General features: G+C 42.9%; 2 protein-coding genes across 3 annotated transcripts; both read right to left on the bottom strand.

Annotated features, from left to right (window-relative positions):
- Nucleotides 1–2500: 2500 nt before the first annotated feature.
- Nucleotides 2501–9451, bottom strand: LOC147798863 (UDP-glucuronosyltransferase 2C1-like). Of its 2 annotated transcripts, XM_087137523.1 has the most exons (6): nucleotides 9344–9451; nucleotides 8622–8786; nucleotides 7052–7824; nucleotides 6583–6805; nucleotides 4842–5067; nucleotides 2501–3710 (listed from the first exon to the last, which is right to left on the bottom strand). In XM_087137523.1, exons 2-6 carry the CDS (start codon nucleotides 8752–8754, stop codon nucleotides 3431–3433), a joined length of 1635 nt encoding a protein of 544 aa, XP_086993649.1. In that variant the 5' UTR covers nucleotides 8755–8786; nucleotides 9344–9451; the 3' UTR covers nucleotides 2501–3430. The 2 variants fall into 2 exon arrangements, with proteins under 2 accessions (XP_086993649.1, XP_086993648.1); XM_087137522.1 differs by lacking the exon at nucleotides 9344–9451 and having other exon boundaries at nucleotides 8622–9106.
- Nucleotides 9452–10304: 853 nt separating this feature from the next.
- On the bottom strand, nucleotides 10305–20815 carry LOC147798862 (UDP-glucuronosyltransferase 2C1-like). Its single transcript, XM_087138507.1, has 6 exons — nucleotides 20708–20815; nucleotides 19997–20161; nucleotides 18422–19194; nucleotides 17953–18175; nucleotides 16206–16431; nucleotides 10305–15074 (listed from the first exon to the last, which is right to left on the bottom strand). The coding sequence occupies exons 2-6, from the start codon at nucleotides 20127–20129 to the stop codon at nucleotides 14795–14797; spliced, it is 1635 nt and encodes a 544-aa protein (XP_086994633.1). The 5' UTR covers nucleotides 20130–20161; nucleotides 20708–20815; the 3' UTR covers nucleotides 10305–14794.
- Between the last annotated feature and the right edge of the window lie 420 nt (nucleotides 20816–21235).

The raw sequence follows: 21235 nt of genomic DNA, 5'->3' as shown, positions 1-21235 counted from the left end.
CATTATTTTGTAGATCGACATACACAAACAGCAAAATATATCTGTAGGGGTTCAAAAATGTAGCATAAAATAGTAAAATTTTAACTACTTGATTCACTTGAAATGTTCAACCATTACACGCATACACATTGTTCCCGGGTTCTGTGCTGATTGTTGTAGATACTAACAATACGCATTGGCAGATTCCCTCTCCCGGCCCTTGAACGAGGAGTTTTATGTATTAATTTATTTTAGTAACGAAAGGGGGTTTGCAGGGAATGTTTTATTTCCCATTTCCTCTCTAAATCATGTAAACCGTCACGATAGTGTCTTCCCTTTGAAAGGCCATGTTACGATAAGATATTTCAGAGCCACCGGCCCCCTGTCTGAGCCCACCTCTCCAGTTTTGCGGAGTTTGCATTGGTTGCATGTGGATGCTCGGATATTATTCAAGCTTTTGACGATAACAAATAAATGCATGCATGGATCCGGACCAAGTTACCTTCAGGAGTTAATCAAGGAATATCATCCACTCAGGGAAACTTTGTTCACTGTGACCTTCTACAGATCTGCTGACTCATTATCCAGTTCACACAAAGACATATGGCCGGCGGGCATGCATCTCCGGAGTTGTGGAACAGTCTTCCAAACGGTATAAACCATGCCTTACAGTAATTGAAAATCTCAAAATAAAACTAAAGACTTCCCTGCTTAATCGATCAGTGCTATAAAGACATTTCGTAATAATTATGCGCTATATAGGAACTCAGTGGTACTTTATACAATCCTCCCGAAGACTTGGTTTTTGTTCCATCCGGTTTGTATATGGCATTGATTGCCGTGTATGGCTCTTCAACCCCAGTAGAAAACGCCTGTACTTCACGTGCAGTGAAACTGGAAATTCTTTGAGGGTTTTTTGGGAGGAGAGGGGGGCTGGGTGGTCCTTTAATCGAGAGGTGCACCAGTCTAAAGTTTCTTTTGCTGCCTTGGGATTCGTTCATTTACAGCAGACGATATGGAGTCATTTTCAGGAGAAATTTGCCATTAGACTGATATTCTTCAGTTAGCAGAAGCAAAAATAACCGTAAATATATTAGACCAGCGTCCGCAAAAAAAATTCTGCATTGCAGCCAGTTCTCGAGTTAAAAAGTTTAAGAAACACCAGGTTTTAAAAACATAACTAAACCAATTTTTCCTCAATTAATTTGAACGCAAAGGGGTTGACTGCTATAAATTGGCCACTAGTTTTTTTTAAATAGAAATTTCCACCTTGTTCAGACCCCTTCAAAAAAGAACGATAAAGTGGAAAAGAAGCCATTTTGAAAAATAGTCCCACGACAATAAATTTACAGGCTAAACAGCGCCACTTGAGGACCTAATTACATCACAAATGCTCAGAATTGGACACCCTACATGCAAGTCCAAGCTAGAGGTCCAGTACGTGTCACGCTTCCCAAGTCACCGTGGTTCTAACTCTCCAATATTGAGGATGAGAAATAATATGGATGGAAGTCCAGGGTACAAATGTTCACTGTGGCGCACGCACACAAATCTGTGTAACGTGGCATATTGGATGGGTGCAGCATTTCTCTCGTCTTCCTCATGTGTTCAAGTGGACTGTGCCACCCCGTGGACTGGTTTAGGTTTATGCATCATAGATTGTTACTTGTCTTATGTTACACCTTCAATGTTCTCTAAACATCGCTCTTTGTCAATTTCTAATGGGATGCGGTCCACAGTGCCCCACTCTTCCAAGAATCAAGTACACATTTACAGTAGGCCTACACACCGTATTTCTAGCGCTTTTCTTTTTCACTTGCCACAGCAATAAGCTCATATGAAGTACCGTAATCTATACTGGGGGCCAAATAGAATTCATTCTTTCATTGCCCTACAAACTATGAGAATGTGTTTGACTACATGTATGTGTGAAGTCCTGAGAAGACAAACCCAAGATGTCAGAATTCAGAGGAGGCAGAATTTGAAAAAGGAACTGCATAATTATACAAGATGGTACGTCAACTCTATTACAGCAAAGGAGTTTCAAGTACATCGTAATTCTAGCTCATATCTAAGCTGAATTCTCCTCATGAAAAAAATGTTGGCCACCTCTCCAGTCATTTTGGAATAATCCAGTGAGAAAGCTGTAGACGATACCACGGCGGTGGAACTGCCCACCTTTTAAAAGGTTTTAAGGTTTTAACCCCCCCCCTCCACCACCACCACCATTTTCCACCAAGCTATTGGCCGTACAAAAAAATTGACCTCTCAACCAAAAAATCTGGGATTCACCCCTGCTCAGGCTTCCCCTCCCACTTTGAAACCGTTTCACTACCAGTCAGACATTGTCAAAGTGAAGTTACTGAGCCTAAACGTTTGGGCCTAAATTGCTAAAACAAAATTTTCAGGGTCCTGTCAATTTTTTTGTTCTTAAATGTTGGCAACGTTGTTAGTGACATGCATCCATCTTGTGTCTTATCCTCTGCAGATCAAGGGGACGATAAAGACGAGGACCTCAACAATCCGTTTTCCTTCAAGGAATTTGTCAAGAAGGACAAGCGGAAGGCCGTCTATTACAACTCCAAGGAAGGAGACATTGACGGCTTCATCCCAAGCGACAGTGAACCAGTAACATTTAAAATATGGCCCCTTACTTTTTTGAACTGTAATTGTTTCCTCACAAAGCAGCCATGCATGCTGTCTGTTTCACCAGTTGCACATTTTGGAAGGACTAACGCAAAGAATTGATTGGACCAGTATGCACAGTCAGCAGGAAAGAATCTAACCTTAGTTTTAGATACACCTGGTACAGAATCTCTACAAACTCAAGTGGCCAATAGAGTATAAGGCCGCGACAAAATCAATTGGCTATGGTTAGTCTCTAACCCAGTGGTTTCCACGGGCCTGTTTTGCATACATACGTCAGACATGGCCTGATAAGTGAAACTGTAACAGTTTTGTAAGACGGTGCCCTCAGTGGACTGGATACATGCAAAATGTCCCAATCAATGGATGCATATTGTATAAGGCGCCCTTTATGACTGTATTAGCAAATAGATATATATCGAACGAAAGTAATATATATTGGATGAAACTGATATGCGTAGGACGAAAGTAATAAATATAGAACGACTTTGAAAACACGGCGCAATGGCAAGATAAAAATCAAAGAAGTCTTTTTCAAAGTTGTTCTTTGTAAGGAAGGGCGGCCTTCGTGTAGAGTTCAAATAAAAAATTCTTTTCAACTAACGACAAAGTGTGTTTTGCAAACTAAACAACAACGTGTAAGGGAATAAGGAACCAATCATACACGGTCATCTCACTCTTCACTAAGCAGAAATACAGGAAACGGAGTCTGCGTGAAACAGCAGTGAACGGTGCTTCGTAATTACAACATGTGCTGATTGACATCAAGTTTTGTGGCGTTTATTCGGTGGAAATGCTTATGGCATCATTTGCGTGTATTATACTGCTCTCCTGCTGATTTAGCACGGCAACACAATGCTGATAAACAGAAACGTACGCCACAGATGAAGAGCACGAATGGAATGGCTAACACACCCGCTACATCCAGCATGTGATACTGAATCCATGACAGCTCTCTGCTCTTTGTCCGTAGGTGCTCGGCGCCGTGGTTGAGAACGTGGTTGATCCAGAAAGTGGCTTTTTCCAATGGCTTTTGCGGCTGGGCCCTGTACCTCTGTGATGCTGCCCCTGCGTGACGTTTGTAGCTGTTTAAAAGATCAAAATTTCAGAGCACGGTTTGCAGTTTGGTTTGAAACGGGCCAACTTGTATTTTTAAAATGAAATTTGACTCTTTCTGCATATTGCAAAAGTAATTAATTCCTCTGTCATGTGAATGTCCGCAAAAACCTAAGCAGGACAGAAAAACACGTCAAAAATGGTTTGTTTGGGCAAAGTTTGGTTTCTTCAAAGGTTCTCAAATGATTCATAAGCTGTCGACGTGAAAGTTCTTTAACCGTTGAAATGTAAGCTGCGGTGACAGTGAAAAAGCAATAAGCACGAACACGCAACTTGCTCTAAAGCATTTATCATCTGTCATTGCTATAGGTGCATTTTGTTCTTGTGGACAATCGATGTGAATATATGCACATTGTGGTTGACATCTGTCGACTATGAGTGCACCTTATAATTGGTTGGTGACAAGGCAGTTCATAATATCTGCGCCCTTCCTAGTGGTCCTGCAGAGAAATCAACCATATAGAGTGCCCAAGGGATTACGTCTAGCACACCTATGTGTACGTGTAACGCGAGAACCAGCGCATTAATTAGGCGCCTTCTCATATATACTTGCGCCAACACTTGAGCCAAGCCTTGCGTGTCAGTAAAAATCGCTCCTGGAGCGATTTTGACGGCTAAACGCAACGTACACATGTGTTATGTTAATGGAGTCAATTTTTGTGTCTGTGAAAGTGAAACACATGAACGCATCATGTACGTAACGCATCCAAAAACGTACGTAATAATTGTGTAAAGGCTCCCTTAACCTGGTTCCAAATGACGTCACACTTCGTACTCTACTGGGTTCTTAAGTGACTTCGTTACAAAAGCGGACGCATCATGATTTGCAGGATCCCATTTTGGCAATCGCTGAAGTTGCTCGTTAACTTCCACTTCCATGGTTCCATGTAAACGGCGATCAATGCATGTAACCCTATGTGCTCTGCATGTGCAATGGGCGTGGTTTAAACTGAAGTGACGTCACACTTACGAACCGGATAGCCAATTGCCGAAGTGTGCGTGTGTGCTCAAGTTGAGACAGCTGCGTGAGTGAATAGTGCCCCTCGGAATGGCGTATCATTTGTCTATAGCATCTGAAGTTGACTACATGTATTAATTACCTCGGATTAGATACCACTTTCATGATGAGCTGGTACAGCGTATCACTGTTGACCTCACGTATTCCGCCTTTCACGTACTCTGCCATACCGAGGCTCCACAGACGCAGGAGGTTGTCGACCTGATCCGCAAATAATGGTATCCCCACCACTGGTACGCCGTGGTAGATGGCCTCGAAGGCGCCGTTGATTCCTCCATGATAAATGAACAACTTGGTTTTGTTATGCCCTTGTTTGGGAAAAAAGGGAAGGCTTTTTAATGAATGATCGTCTTACGAACAATTTTGGTATACAGGGAGTGGAGATGACTTTATTGACACGTCGATGCCGATGGCAGCATTTATGGTACACTAGAGTCTTGCAGTCGTAATGATCATGTTTTGACGGCGATGGTGCATCCCTATTTAAACATGGAATTGGAACGCCATCACTCAAAATATTCCGATTTGCCGAGGAAAAATTGGGAGACTTCATTCACGAAATGCATTTTTCTGCACGAACGGCTGAAATTATTTTGGTCCATGTCCAAGCCGTTCCAACCGTCGTCGCTGTTTAACTGCTCCTTTTTTCGAGTAATTTTTATTTTCCAAGACTCAGCGTTGCAGTTTCGAATGGCATAACCAAGTCCGTGCTTTAGTTCCAAGTGAGCCCAGAGCAATCGCAGTGGCAGTCGAAATGGTTCCAAGTAGGTTGATTTGGTTCAGTTGCAGTTAACACATAACGGGCAAAAGTGAACCAACGTTACTCAAAAGGAGTTCTTTTTGGTTTTACTAATGTTGGGAACAGTGCCTGCGTAAGGGCGCCATCATCCTTTCAATACTTCTTTTACATATTTAAGTTACAGAGGTAACATGATGTTTACTTTTGGCGCTTTCCGTCTACGTAACGTGGTCCCTTTCTGCCGCACCAAATTCTCTCTATAGTTTCCTGCGATTTTGTAGAGAGCGTGGCTCCGGCCATGCTCCTAATGTAACTCACGGAGAAGAGTATCTCCTTCAGAAATTGTTGTAGGTATATTTTGTATGATCATTTCTCAAAGACGACTGTTAATTGTACAGTGTAGGTCTATTGCATTATATCATCTCTTGCCGTGCCATCCTGCTATTTGTGCACTTACTTCTATTTGAGAATAAATCGTGGTTAAAAGAGATTCATGTCATTTGAGTAGGCTTGTATCTGTTTCTTGGGCATATTGAGAGTGCTCGTCCACTTTAATTAGGGGACCCTTCCTCCTTCCTCCTACCGTCCTACTGACCTAGGGCTGGTCTGCTATAGTAATTTAATTGGTCACAGAGAAAAGGGGTTATCATCTACTGAGTGACAAACGATGAGCTTAATTTCAGTATATTCGGATGGAATCAGGTGGATGTGTTAACCATGGATGCATCCATTTTCCAATAACAATTCTCCTTGTCTGAGCCGAACTTATTGTAGAGAGAGAGTTGGAACCAAAATGGAAGACTATGCGTCGGTGAACGTGTTTAAAAAAAGTGCACACGATAGCTGTACTGCACATTGAACAGCCATTTTGGTTTCAAAGTCTGCAGTTGGTGCTACTGTCTATATTGTGCTGCTCTAGTGTCAGAGATCTGAAGGGCAACCTCTTCCCCCCGGAGTTGGGTGCAAACGACCCCCAAATATGGGAAGAACAGTAAACTGGATAGGGTCGATCTAGCCTTGCAGGCCCACCTTAATCCCAACCAACCCGAACCCATTTAACGGTTGGATATGCATTGCACTTTACCTAGTAAATCTCCCTGAGGCAGCCAGCCAGCCAACAGCGTGTTGTTGCCCAGAGTTGACGGTCTCCGCTGCCCAACGAACTTCCAGATGACACGCAGCGGCACCCTGGCCAGGGCAGTGGCGATCATGTCCGCCATTTTGTCGTCCATGAAGTTCGTCAAGGTGCTGACGGAGAACACAACAACACCGTCGTCTCCCGAACCTTGTACAAACTCTTCGAAATCCTTGCCAAGGAATGGTGTTGGAAAGATAATAAATACGGTACAGTTATTTTCTCTCTGGCTTTTTCCCTTTTCTTCTCTTTCAAGGCCAAAGCAGTTGGGCATGTAAATGAAAATTTCTTGGCGCAGGTCGCCATTTAGCGTTTGACTTGGGATTGTTCCTGGATTGAATTACGTGTGCTTTAAATAGCCGAACACAAATTGCTTTTCCATTTTCATTACTTATTTATCAAAATATATGCGACTTACCGGAGTTAACGGTTTGGCGGATCTCACAGTCACACCACCTGCAAAAATCACGTTGGGCTGCGTGGGACGAGGGTATTCTAGAATGAAATCCCAGTTCATGATGAAGAGGGCCGAGTTCCGCCAAATTCCAAGCATCGAAGTCTCTTTTCGATATCCCATCTCCTTCCTCTGGGCATCTGTCCAATAATGCCTGCCAATGTCGTACACGATAACAGACAGCGCGTGCATTATGACGTTCTTTACGCGTTGCAGGTAGGTCATCGAGTCCGAGAAGTGCGTGAGGTATTCCGGGACGTAACTTAGCGGGGAAGGGGTGTTAGACCAACGGGTGTAAAGCGTACCCAGGGGCCCACCGGCGGCAATGTTCACGTACGGTACATCAAGAACATCGTGTGCCATGATCGAGCAAATGGGTGACACCAGGTCGCATACTACGAGGTCGTACTTGGCTGCTTTCAACGACGGAATCAGATACTCGGGAGAGAGGAAGGCTGTGATCATAGTCTGACTCATATTTGACATGATATTTATTTCTGGGTCATCTAGAAGGCCTAACCAAAGCTTAGCACCCCATAAGAAGGACGACATCTCTCCTGTGAGGGTCTTACGGGCGAAGTAATGGAACAACCTATCTGATTCTTCGGCGGAAATCGCGCATGGAATGCGTTGAACATTTAAGATTGCTTCCGGCCTCTTGCCATTGTATATTCTATTCCACATACAATCGCCTACCAGCATCGAGATGTTATGGCCTTTCTCAGCAAGCTCCTTACCTAGGCGAAACAGTCATCATTAATATCATCAGAATCTTTATTTAGGCCTATAGGCCCTATCAGGCTTTTTACGCACATACACAAAATAAATCAGCATATTATGCGGATAGAAGCGCCCAGATGTAATTTTTTACCCAACACGCTGGGAAAACTCCATAGTCGCAGCTGTTCAGGATACGTTTTTCCAAAGGGGGCGATAGGGGAAGCTTTCACGATGCGTGAAGACTAGTCTCCTCTCAACACTGACAATAAAACCACTTTCTCATAGGAATTTGTGGCAATCCCAGAGAGCTGTGTAATGAAAACACGCTTCAAGATGGCTGGAATATTTGATACTGTGGCCGTGTCCGAAGCTGGCTTCCAGAGCTACGGCTAGGTCTATTGTCTGCGCGTCTCCACATACTTTCAATGGAGTGAAGACCTAGACCTAGCTCTAGACCACAGATTCGGATGCAGCCTATGATGAGAGTAATGTTACTGTTAATACTGTGAAATTCTAAAATTACACTGATGCCATGTAGGCCTACTGTGATTTGGGGCTTGTGCATTTTTCTACAGCGCCATGGTAACACTTTTACTCTCGAGTGCCTGCTCACGTCGAGCAATTATTCCCTTGGGCAGCGTTTGCATGTGTCTTTTGTCTGGTAGTGTATTGACCTATCTTCCGCCTTGCATGAACCACGTCATGGACTCATCACCGCTTGATCAGGAGTGTGTTCTTGCTTATTTGCGCGCAAGTTATACTCCTGCTGTTTCTAAACTAAGGAGAATACCATGAAGAATTTCTGAACTCTTACCTAAACGACTCAGATACAGGTAATGGCTTCCACCAATGAACGAGTCCATTATTAAAATTTTCCTCCCGTCTGCAGTTGACAGGTGTGCGAAGATCATTACGACCGCCGAGTAGATTACTAATAGATGTTTCATGATTTTCTCGGAATAGCACCCAATAACGCTAGCTGTCACAGGGAATGAACAAGATCTTATAGGATTAGCTGAACTCTTTAATAGGAGTGGCGGGGATTCGACGGGGACAGCACATTTTGCAAATGGAACCAAAATGATAGGAAAGATTTCTGTCAAAATAAAAGTCCCAGGCAGCAAGATAATAACATTCATATCTGTTGTAATACAAACTCATCTTGCTGGTATATATGCCTACTGTTTCTTTTAATGACTGATTTCTATTCAAGAGAGGCTTTGCGTGGCTGCGATCTTGCAGGGCAGTTTCTTTGTTCCACAGGGAAACTTCCTTATGCACACCCCGTGCAACAAAAGAACTGGCGTGGAGGCAGCAGTAATGCAAACCCTTTATCCGATATTCTGTGATGTTCAATGTTTGGCAGCCACGCAGTCACCAGAATCGACTTTCGTTCTCAATTTCAAGCAAATTTTGTGCCATTATGCGACAGTTGCCCTTGTCTTGCTAAGACCACGCCTTAATTGAATTGGATTTTTTTTTTTTTTGAAATCTTACGATTTAATTAATGTAAAACAGAATTCAAAGTAAACTTACCCTGTGCTACTGACCAACTCGATCTTGTGTACTTCGTATTTCTGCAGTACACACACTTCACTGCTTATGAAGCCCAATAACACCAAATTAACACTCTTGCTGGCAAGCATTACCGTGGTACTATGCACGGTGCGCGCGCCGATCATGTCGTAACAACATGTTGACATAATAATCCAACTTCGCTTGTCGTCCAGCGCCCGAACAGGGCGATGGGAAGGTTTGATGGCATTGCACATATTTTAGTGAAGGAAATACGTCACACGCAGTCACAGCTAATGACGCGCAGAGAATTGCGGGTAAATTTCTGCCAAGTGCGCGAGCTCGCTCAATATGACTGTCATCAATTTGATATAATTCCTTTTTCTTCCTCATTGCTGTAACTTTAATATTCTCACTACACTTTATTAGTTCATTCAAAATTGATCAAGAAAACCAATGATTTGAAATGTATCGCCAAAAGACACCTGACCAGTGATACTTAGTAAGAAGATAAATTACCGTGGTTGTACCAAGGCCATGTTTTCACGATACAAGCTGACATGTCGCTCATCAAAGCATTGCCATTGGCTAACCAAAAATTTCAAATAACCTTCATTCACGGAAAGTGATAACCTCGCGGTTGGGAGTTGTGCATAGTTGCCAATCACAATGCATAGTCATCAGACTTTCCCAGTGCCTTGTTCGGGCGCTGGGCGACGAGCGCAAACTCCAGCTAGGCTCAAGCATTCAATTGAAGGACTGCAGTATATGTTATGCTTAACAGAATTTTGGGAAGAAAAATAGGTGAAAAATAAAACTTTGAATATTTGCCCATCCGTTCAACTGTTGGGGAGTTTTGCGCAACGAAAAAAATCTGATTTTAAGAAGTAGAGGTGGGACAGCAATTAAATCTTCATCAATGCCGATTATTTTATTTCTTTTTATATCATCTATTTTAAAATACATTGTAATTACAGGTTATATAATGAATTATATGCCTAACTGCCCTATATTCACTTAAGGAAGTGAAAATTAGGAAAAAGTCTGGTTATGATTTTTTTTTTAATTTACACCATTAAAATTCCCTGCGAAGAGCGCCTAGCCTCAGTTGCTGAGTCTGTGTTGCTTATTTCTTAATTGAAAACATTTACTGCCAAATGCAATCACCTCCCATCTGATCTTACCTCTATACATGCCTAACAACCTGCTTTGGTCACCTTTAACGTCAGGGTTTACCTTGAGCCAGGAAAACAAATTCAAACCTGCACTAGTTTAACAGAGTCTGAAAGTTGACCCCTGATGACGCGCTTCCGGAACCCTTGGATAGGAAAAAAACGCCCAAAGATTTTAGAATTTGTAATATTTTTTCGTCCCGTTACTTCTTTAAAAAGTCCAACTGAGAAAAGGGGCTTTGGAAAATATTTGCTAGTATATCAATTTGAAACCTAAAGAGGAATATCCTGCCATAAATTGACCCATCAGTTCCGAAAATCTAAAATACATGAAGAGCAGTGCAACAAGGCAGTCTCGTACGCAGATGGACATTCACGGTTTGAAATTTTATACTAGTCCGTCGGTAAAAGCCGAAGTAAAAACAGATCAAAATATGTTACACAGTCTTATAATTAATAAGAAATAAACTTAAAGCAATATTCTACTTCAATTATGAAAGATTCTAATCTTTTATTTAACCTTTGCTGACAACAACTGTGCGATGTCAACAACTCAACGGAATCTGGAACTCATCGACTGCAAGTAGGTAAATCTTTGCAACGTTGTACAATCTCGTTTTCACGTGGATAAGCACGGGCAGTGAAAACAAACGTGCATGAACATGGAGACCTGGGTACGATACCGCCGGACGTGAGAGGTCGTTAAATAAAGAAAATTCGTTTTTTACCCATCTCCATGAAACTTTTCCTAAATGTTACTTGAGGATGACAAAGGTAAAATTCCAACATGGGTGTTTCATGGGGTTGTTTCAGTTAAGAATTATTCTTCCAAAATTATCGAACATGATAGACGGCCCAAATGTAAAATCCCTATACGAGAGGGTTCTGGAAGCTCGCTGCGCATGCGTGACCTTTTACTTTCAGGCTCTATTGCCAAAAATTAACTTACTCAGTGAACCCCATCGTATTTACTTTTTAACTAGTGACAACAGTTTGGTTCCCGGGTTCTGTGCTGATTGTTGTAGATACTAACATTACGCATTGGCAGATTCCCTCTCCCGGCCCTTGAACGAGGAGTTTTATGTATTAATTTATTTTAGTAACGAAAGGGGGTTTGCAGGGAATGTTTTATTTCCCATTTCCTCTCTAAATCATGTAAACCGTCACGATAGCGTCTTCCCTTTGAAAGGCCATGTTACGATAAGATATTTCAGAGCCACCGGCCCCCTGTCTGAGCCCACCTCTCCAGTTTTGCGGAGTTTGCATTGGTTGCATGTGGATGCTCGGATATTATTCAAGCTTTTGACGATAACAAATAAATGCATGCATGGATCCGGACCAAGTTACCTTCAGGAGTTAATCAAGGAATATCATTCACTTTGGGAAACTTTGTTCACTGTGACCTTCTACAGATCTGCTGACTCATTATCCAGTTCACACAAAGACATATGGCCGGCGGGCATGCATCTCCGGAGTTGTGGAACAGTCTTCCAAACGGTATAAACCATGCCTTACAGTAATTGAAAATCTCAAAATAAAACTAAAGACTTCCCTGCTTAATCGATCAGTGCTATAAAGACATTTCGTAATAATTATGCGCTATATAGGAACTCAGTGGTACTTTATACAATCCTCCCGAAGACTTGGTTTTTGTTCCATCCGGTTTGTATATGGCATTGATTGCCGTGTATGGCTCTTCAACCCCAGTAGAAAACGCCTGTACTTCACGTGCAGTGAAACTGGAAATTCTTTGAGGGTTTTTTGGGAGGAGAGGGGGGCTGGGTGGTCCTTTAATCGAGAGGTGCACCAGTCTAAAGTTTCTTTTGCTGCCTTGGGATTCGTTCATTTACAGCAGACGATATGGAGTCATTTTCAGGAGAAATTTGCCATTAGACTGATATTCTTCAGGTAGCAGAAGCAAAAATAACCGTAAATATATTAGACCAGCGTCCGCAAAAAAAATTCTGCATTGCAGCCAGTTCTCGAGTTAAAAAGTTTAAGAAACACCAGGTTTTAGAAATATAACTAAACCAATTTTTCCTCAATTAATTTGAACGCAAAGGGGTTGACTGCTATAAATTGGCCACTAGTTTTTTTTCAATAGAAATTTCCACCTTGTTCAGACCCCTTCAAAAAAGAACGATAAAGTGGAAAAGAAGCCATTTTGAAAAATAGTCCCACCACAATAAATTTACAGGCTAAACAGCGCCACTTGAGGACCTAATTACATCACAAATGCTCAGAATTGAACACCCTACATGCAAGTCCAAGCTAGAGGTCCAGTACGTGTCACGCTTCCCAAGTCACCGTGGTTCTAACTCTCCAATATTGAGGATGAGAAATAATATGGATGGAAGCCCAGGGTACAAATGTTCACTGTGGCGCACGCACACAAATCTGTGTAACGTGGCATATTGGATGGGTGCAGCATTTCTCTCGTCTTCCTCATGTGTTCAAGTGGACTGTGCCACCCCGTGGACTGGTTTAGGTTTATGCGTCATAGAATGTTACTTGTCTTATGTTACACCTTCAATGTTCTCTAAACATCGCTCTTTGTCAATTTCTAATGGGATGCGGTCCACAGTGCCCCACTCTTCCAAGAATCAAGTACACATTTACAGTAGGTCTACACACCGTATTTCTAGCGCTTTTCTTTTTCACTTGCCACAGCAATAAGCTCATATGAAGTACCGTAATCTATACTGGGGGCCAAATAGAATTCATTCTTTCATTGCCCTACAAACTATGAGAATGTGTTTGACTACATGTATGTGTGAAGTCCTGAGAAGACAAACCCAAGATGTCAGAATTCAGAGGAGGCAGAATTTGAAAAAGGAACTGCATAATTATACAAGATGGTACGTCAACTCTATTACAGCAAAGGAGTTTCAAGTACATCGTAATTCTAGCTCATATCTAAGCTGAATTCTCCTCATGAAAAAAATGTTGGCCACCTCTCCAGTCATTTTGGAATAATCCAGTGAGAAAGCTGTAGACGATACCACGGCGGTGGAACTGCCCACCTTTTAAAAGGTTTTAAGGTTTTAACCCCCCCCTCCACCACCACCACCATTTTCCACCAAGCTATTGGCCGTACAAAAAAATTGACCTCTCAACCAAAAAATCTGGGATTCACCCCTGCTCAGGCTTCCCCTCCCACTATCAAACCGTTTCACTACCAGTCAGACATTGACAAAGTGAAGTTACTGAGCCTAAACGTTTGGGCTTAAATTGCTAAAACAAAATTTTCAGGGTCCTGTCAATTTTTTTGTTCTTAAATGTTGGCAACGTTGTTTTAGTGACATGCATCCATCTTGTGTCTTATCCTCTGCAGATCAAGGGGACGATAAAGACGAGGACCCAAACAATCAGTTTTCCTTCAAGGAATTTGTCAAGAAGGACAAGCGGAATGCCGTCTATTACAACTCCAAGGAAGGAGACATTGACGGCTTCATCCCAAGCGACAGTGAACCGGTAACATTTAAAATATGGCCCCTTACTTTTTTGAACTGTAATTGTTTCCTCACAAAGCAGCCATGCATGCTGTCTGTTTCACCAGTTGCACATTTTGGAAGGACTAACGCAAAGCATTGATTGGACCAGTATGCACAGTTGGCAGGAAGGAATCTCACCTTAGTTTTAGATACACCTGGTACAGAATCTCTACAAACTCAAGTGGCCAATAGAGTATAAGGCCGCGACAAAATCAATTGGCTATGGTTAGTCTCTAACCCAGTGGTTTCCACGGGCCTGTTTTGCATACATACGTCATACGACATGGCCTGATAAGTGAAACTGTAACAGTTTTGTAAGACGGTGCCCTCAGTGGACTGGATACATGCAAAATGTCCCAATCAATGGATGCATATTGTATAAGGCGCCCTTTATGACTGTATTAGCAAATAGATATATATCGAACGAAAGTAATATATATTGGATGAAACTGATATGCGTAGGACGAAAGTAATAAATATAGAACGACTTTGAAAACACGGCGCAATGGCAAGATAAAAATCAAAGAAGTCTTTTTCAAAGTTGTTCTTTGTAAGGAAGGGCGGCCTTCGTGTAGAGTTCAAATAAAAAATTCTTTTCAACTAACGACAAAGTGTGTTTTGCAAACTAAACAACAACGTGCAAGGGAATAAGGAACCAATCATACACGGTCATCTCACTCTTCACTAAGCAGAAATACAGGAAACGGAGTCTGCGTGAAACAGCAGTGAACGGTGCTTCGTAATTACAACATGTGCTGATTGACATCAAGTTTTGTGGCGTTTATTCGGTGGAAATGCTTATGGCATCATTTGCGTGTATTATACTGCTGTCCTGCTGATTTAGCACGGCAACACAATGCTGATAAACAGAAACGTACGCCCCAGATGAAGAGCACGAATGGAATGGCTAACACACCCGCTACATCCAGCATGTGATACTGAATCCATGACAGCTCTCTGCCCTTCGTCCGTAGGTGCTCGGCGCCGTGGTTGAGAACGTGGTTGATCCAGAAAGTGGCTTTTTCCAATGGCTTTTGCGGCTGGGCCCTGTACCTCTCTGATGCTGCCACTGCGTGACGTTTGTAGCTGTTTAAAAGATCAAAATTTCAGAGCACGGTTTGCAGTTTGGTTTGAAACGGGCCAACTTGTATTTTTAAAATGAAATTTGACTCTTTCTGCATATTGCAAAAGTAATTAATTCCTCTGTCATGTGAATGTCCGCAAAAACCTAAGCAGGACAGAAAAACACATCAAAAATGGTTTGTTTGGCTAAAGTTTGGTTTCTTCAAAGGTTCTCAAATGAATCATAAGCTGTCGACGTGGAAGTTCTTTAACCGTTGAAATGTAAGCTGCGGTGACAGTGAAAAAGCAATAAGCACGAACACGCAACTTGCTCTAAAGCATTTATCATCTGTCATTGCTATAGGTGCATTTTGTTCTTGTGGACAAGCGATGTGAATATATGCACATTGTGGTTGACATCTGTCGACCATGAGTGCACCTTATAATTGGTTGGCGACAAGGCAGTTCATAATATCTGCGCCCTTCCTAGTAGTCCTGCAGAGAAATCAACCATATAGAGTGCCCAAGGGATTACGTCTAGCACACCTATGTGTACGTCTAACGCGAGAACCAGCGCATTAATTAGGCGCCTTTTCATGTATACTTGCGCCAACACTTGTGCCAAGCCTTGCGTGTCAGTCAAAATCGCTCCTGGAGCGATTTTGACGGCTAAACGCAACGTACACATGTGTTATGTTAATAGAGTCAATTTTTGTGTCTGTGAAAGTGAAACACATGAACGCATCATGTACGTAACGCATCCAAAAACGTACGTAAAAATTGTGTAAAGGCTCCCTTAACCTGGTTCCAAATGACGTCACACTTCGTACTCTACCTGGTTCTTAAGTGACTTCGTTACAAAAGCGGACGCGTCATGATTTGCAGGCTCCCATTTGGGCAATCGCTGAAGTTGCTCGTTAACTTCCACTTCCATGGTTCCATGTAAACGGCGATCAATGCATGTAACCCTATGTGCTCTGCATGTGCAATGGGCGTGGTTTAAACTGAAGTGACGTCACACTTACGAATCGGATAGCCAATTGCCGAAGTGTGCGTGCGTGCTCCAGTTGAGACAGCTGCGTGAGTGAATTGTGCCCCTCGGAATGGCGTCTCATTTGTCTATAGCATCTGAAGTTAACTGCATGTATTAATTACCTCGGATTAGATACCACTTTCATGATGAGCTGGTACAGCGTATCACTGTTGACCTCACGTATTCCGCCTTTCACGTACTCTGCCATACCGAGGCTCCACAGACGCAGGAGGTTGTCGACCTGATCCGCAAATAATGGTATCCCCACCACTGGTACGCCGTGGTAGATGGCCTCGAAGGCGCCGTTGATTCCTCCATGATAAATGAACAACTTGGTTTTGTTATGCCCTTGTTTGGGAAAAAAGGGAAGGCTTTTTAATGAATGGTCATCTTACGAACAATTTTTGTATACAGGGAGTGGAGATGACTTTATTGACACGTCGATGCCGATGGCAGCATTTATGGTACACTAGAGTCTTGCAGTCGTAATGATCATGTTTTGACGGCGATGGTGCATCCCTATTTAAACATGGAATTGGAACGCCATCACTCAAAATATTCCGATTTGCCGAGCAAAAATGGGAGACTTCATTCACGAAATGCATTTTTCTGCACGAACGGCTGAAATTATTTTGGTTCATGTCGTAAATCGAGCCGTTCCAACCGTCGTCGCTGTTTAACTGCTCCTTTTTTTCGAGTAATTTTTATTTTCCAAGACTCAGCGTTGCAGTTTCGAATGGCATAACCAAGTCCGTGCTTTAGTTCCAAGTGAGCCCAGAGCAATCGCAGTGGCAGTCGAAATGGTTCCAAGTAGGTTGATTGGGTTCAGTTGCAGTTAACACATAACGGGCAAAAGTGAACCAACGTTACTCAAAAGGAGTTCTTTTTGGTTTTACTAATGTTGGGAACAGTGCCTGCGTAAGGGCGCCATCATCCTTTCAATACTTCTTTTACATATTTAAGTTACAGAGGTAACATGATGTTTACTTTTGGCGCTTTCCGTCTACGTAACGTGGTCCCTTTCTGCCGCACCAAATTCTCTCTATAGTTTCCTGCGATTTTGTAGAGAGCGTGGCTCCGGCCATGCTCCTAATGTAACTCACGGAGAAGAGTATCTCCTTCAGAAATTGTTGTAGGTATATTTTGTATGATCATTTCTCAAAGACGACTGTTAATTGTACAGTGTAGGTCTATTGCATTATATCATCTCTTGCCGTGCCATCCTGCTATTTGTGCACTTACTTCTATTTGAGAATAAATCGTGGTTAAAAGAGATTCATGTCATTTGAGTAGGCTTGTATCTGTTTCTTGGGCATATTGAGAGTGCTCGTCCACTTTAATTAGGGGACCCTTCCTCCTTCCTCCTACCGTCCCACTGACCTAGGGCTGGTCTGCTATAGTAATTTAATTGGTCACAGAGAAAAGGGGCTATCATCTACTGAGTGACAAACGATGAGCTTAATTTCAGTATATTCGGATGGAATCAGGTGGATGTGTTAACCATGGATGCATCCATTTTCCAATAACAATTCTCCTTGTCTGAGCTGAACTTATTGTAGAGAGAGGGTTGGAGCCAAAATGGAAGACTATGCGTCGGTGAACGTGTTTAAAAAAAGTGCACACGATAGCTGTACTGCACATTGAACAGCCATTTTGGTTTCAAAGTCTGCAGTTGGTGCTACTGTCTATATTGTGCTGCTCTAGTGTCAGAGATCTGAAGGGCAACCTCTTCCCCCCGGAGTTGGGTGCAAACGACCCCCAAATATGGGAAGAACAGTAAACTGGATAGGGTCGATCTAGCCTTGCAGGCCCACCTTAATCCCAACCAACCCGAACCCATTTAACGGTTGGATATGCATTGCACTTTACCTAGTAAATCTCCCTGAGGCAGCCAGCCAGCCAACAGCGTGTTGTTGCCCAGAGTTGACGGTCTCCGCTGCCCAACGAACTTCCAGATGACACGCAGCGGCACCCTGGCCAGGGCAGTGGCGATCATGTCCGCCATTTTGTCGTCCATGAAGTTCGTCAAGGTGCTGACGGAGAACACAACAACACCGTCGTCTCCCGAACCTTGTACAAACTCTTCGAAATCCTTGCCAAGGAATGGTGTTGGAAAGATAATAAATACGGTATAGTTATTTTCTCTATGGCTTTTTCCCTTTTCTTCTCTTTCAAGGCCAGAGCAGTTGGGCATGTAAATGAAAATTTCTTGGCGCAGGTCGCCATTTAGCGTTTGACTTGGGATTGTTCCTGGTTTGAATTACGTGTGCTTTAAATAGCCGAACACAAATTGCTTTTCCATTTTCATTACTTATCTATCAAAATATATGCAACTTACCGGAGTTAACGGTTTGGCGGATCTCACAGTCACACCACCTGCAAAAATCACGTTGGGCTGCGTGGGACGAGGGTATTCTAGAATGAAATCCCAGTTCATGATGAAGAGGGCCGAGTTCCGCCAAATTCCAAGCATCGAAGTCTCTTTTCGATATCCCATCTCCTTCCTCTGGGCATCTGTCCAATAATGCCTGCCAATGTCGTACACGATAACAGACAGCGCGTGCATTATGACGTTCTTTACGCGTTGCAGGTAGGTCATCGAGTCCGAGAAGTGCGTGAGGTATTCCGGGACGTAACTTAGCGGGGAAGGGGTGTTAGACCAACGGGTGTAAAGCGTACCCAGGGGCCCACCGGCGGCAATGTTCACGTACGGTACATCAAGAACATCGTGTGCCATGATCGAGCAAATGGGTGACACCAGGTCGCATACTACGAGGTCGTACTTGGCTGCTTTCAACGACGGAATCAGATACTCGGGAGAGAGGAAGGCTGTGATCATAGTCTGACTCATATTTGACATGATATTTATTTCTGGGTCATCTAGAAGGCCTAACCAAAGCTTAGCACCCCATAAGAAGGACGACATCTCTCCTGTGAGGGTCTTACGGGCGAAGTAATGGAACAACCTATCTGATTCTTCGGCGGAAATCGCGCATGGAATGCGTTGAACATTTAAGATTGCTTCCGGCCTCTTGCCATTGTATATTCTATTCCACATACAATCGCCTACCAGCATCGAGATGTTATGGCCTTTCTCAGCAAGCTCCTTACCTAGGCGAAACAGTCATCATTAATATCATCAGAATCTTTATTTAGGCCTATAGGCCCTATCAGGCTTTTTACGCACATACACAAAATAAATCAGCATATTATGCGGATAGAAGCGCCCAGATGTAATTTTTTACCCAACACGCTGGGAAAACTCCATAGTCGCAGCTGTTCAGGATACGTTTTTCCAAAGGGGGCGATAGGGGAAGCTTTCACGATGCGTGAAGACTAGTCTCCTCTCAACACTGACAATAAAACCACTTTCTCTTAGGAATTTGTGGCAATCCCAGAGAGCTGTGTAATGAAAACACGCTTCAAGATGGCTGGAATATTTGATACTGTGGCCGTGTCCGAAGCTGGCTTCCAGAGCTACGGCTAGGTGACACGTATTGTCTGCGCGTCTCCACATACTTTCAATGGAGTGAAGACCTAGACCTAGCTCTAGACCACAGATTCGGATGCAGCCTATGATGAGAGTAATGTTACTGTTAATACTGTGAAATTCTAAAATTACACTGATGCCATGTAGGCCTACTGTGATTTGGGGCTTGTGCATTTTTCTACAGCGCCATAGTCACACTTTTACTCTCGAGTGCCTGCTCACGTCGAGCAATTTTTCCCTTGGGCAGCGTTTGCATGTGTCTTTTGTCTGGTAGTGTATTGACCTATCTTCCGCCTTGCACGAACCACGTCATGGACTCATCACCGCTTGATCAGGAGTGTGTTCTTGCTTATTTGCGCGCAAGTTATACTCCTGCTGTTTCTAAACTAAGGAGAATACCATGAAGAATTTCTGAACTCTTACCTAAACGACTCAGATACAGGTAATGGCTTCCACCAATGAACGAGTCCATTATTAAAATTTTCCTCCCGTCTGCAGTTGACAGGTGTGCGAAGATCATTACGACCGCCGAGTAGATTACTAATAGATGTTTCATGATTTTCTCGGAATAGCACCCAATAACGCTAGCTGTCACAGGGAATGAACAAGATCTTATAGGATTAGCTTAATAGGAGTGGCGGGGATTCGACGGGGACAGCACATTTTGCAAATAGAACCAAAATGATAGGAAAGATTTCTGTCAAAATAAAGGTCCCAGGCAGCAAGATAATAACATTCATATCTGTTGTAATACAAACTCATCTTGCTGGTATATATGCCTACTGTTTCTTTTAATGACTGATTTCTATTCAAGAGAGGCTTTGCGTGGCTGCGATCTTGCAGGGCAGTTTCTTTGTTCCACAGGGAAACTTCCTTATGCACACCCCGTGCAACAAAAGAACTGGCGTGGAGGCAGCAGTAATGCAAACCCTTTATCCGATATTCTGTGATGTTCAATGTTTGGCAGCCACGCAGTCACCAGAATCGACTTTCGTTCTCAATTTCAAGCAAATTTTGTGCCATTATGCGACAGTTGCCCTTGTCTTGCTAAGACCACGCCTTAATTGAATTGGATTTTTTTTTTTGAAATCTTACGATTTAATTAATGTAAAACAGAATTCAAAGTAAACTTACCCTGTGCTACTGACCAACTCGATCTTGTGTACTTCGTATTTCTGCAGTACACACACTTCACTGCTTATGAAGCCCAATAACACCAAATTAACACTCTTGCTGGCAAGCATTACCGTGGTACTATGCACGGTGCGCGCGCCGATCATGTCGTAACAACATGTTGACATAATAATCCAACTTCGCTTGTCGTCCAGCGCCCGAACAGGGCGATGGGAAGGTTTGATGGCATTGCACATATTTTAGTGAAGGAAATACGTCACACGCAGTCACAGCTAATGACGCGCAGAGAATTGCGGGTAAATTTCTGCCAAGTGCGCGAGCTCGCTCAATATGACTGTCATCAATTCGATATAATTCCTTTTTCTTCCTCATTGCTGTAACTTTAATATTCTCACTACACTTTATTAGTTCATTCAAAATTGATCAAGAAAACCAATGATTTGAAATGTATCGCCAAAAGACACCTGACCAGTGATACTTAGTAAGAAGATAAATTACCGTGGTTGTACCAAGGCCATGTTTTCACGA

This window comes from Acanthaster planci, linkage group LG06 (assembly GCF_054643075.1).
Source record: "Acanthaster planci isolate LZ-2023a linkage group LG06, COTS_SCS, whole genome shotgun sequence".
Classification (NCBI taxonomy): domain Eukaryota; kingdom Metazoa; phylum Echinodermata; class Asteroidea; order Valvatida; family Acanthasteridae; genus Acanthaster; species Acanthaster planci.
The sequence above is the reverse complement of the archived record's forward strand: the minus strand, read 5'-3'. Positions and strand labels throughout refer to the sequence as shown.

What these genes read in the sequence shown, in the direction of transcription:
- LOC147798862 (XM_087138507.1), bottom strand. Translation starts at nt 20,129, where the DNA reads ATGAAACATCTATTAGTAATCTACTCGGCGGTCGTAATGATCTTCGCA. An exon ending in GCCTCAGGGAGATTTACTAG is followed by an intron (nt 16,432 to 17,952) that starts GTAAAGTGCAAT and finishes TTCCCAAACAAG; the next exon opens with GGCATAACAAAACCAAGTTG. An exon ending in AAAGTGGTATCTAATCCGAG is followed by an intron (nt 15,075 to 16,205) that starts GTAATTAATACA and finishes TCTTTTAAACAG; the next exon opens with CTACAAACGTCACGCAGTGG.
- LOC147798863 (XM_087137522.1), bottom strand. Translation starts at nt 8,946, where the DNA reads ATGAATGTTATTATCTTGCTGCCTGGGACTTTTATTTTGACAGAAATC. An exon ending in CCTGTATCTGAGTCGTTTAG is followed by an intron (nt 7,825 to 8,621) that starts GTAAGAGTTCAG and finishes TGTTTCGCCTAG; the next exon opens with GTAAGGAGCTTGCTGAGAAA. An exon ending in CCGCCAAACCGTTAACTCCG is followed by an intron (nt 6,806 to 7,051) that starts GTAAGTCGCATA and finishes TTCCTTGGCAAG; the next exon opens with GATTTCGAAGAGTTTGTACA.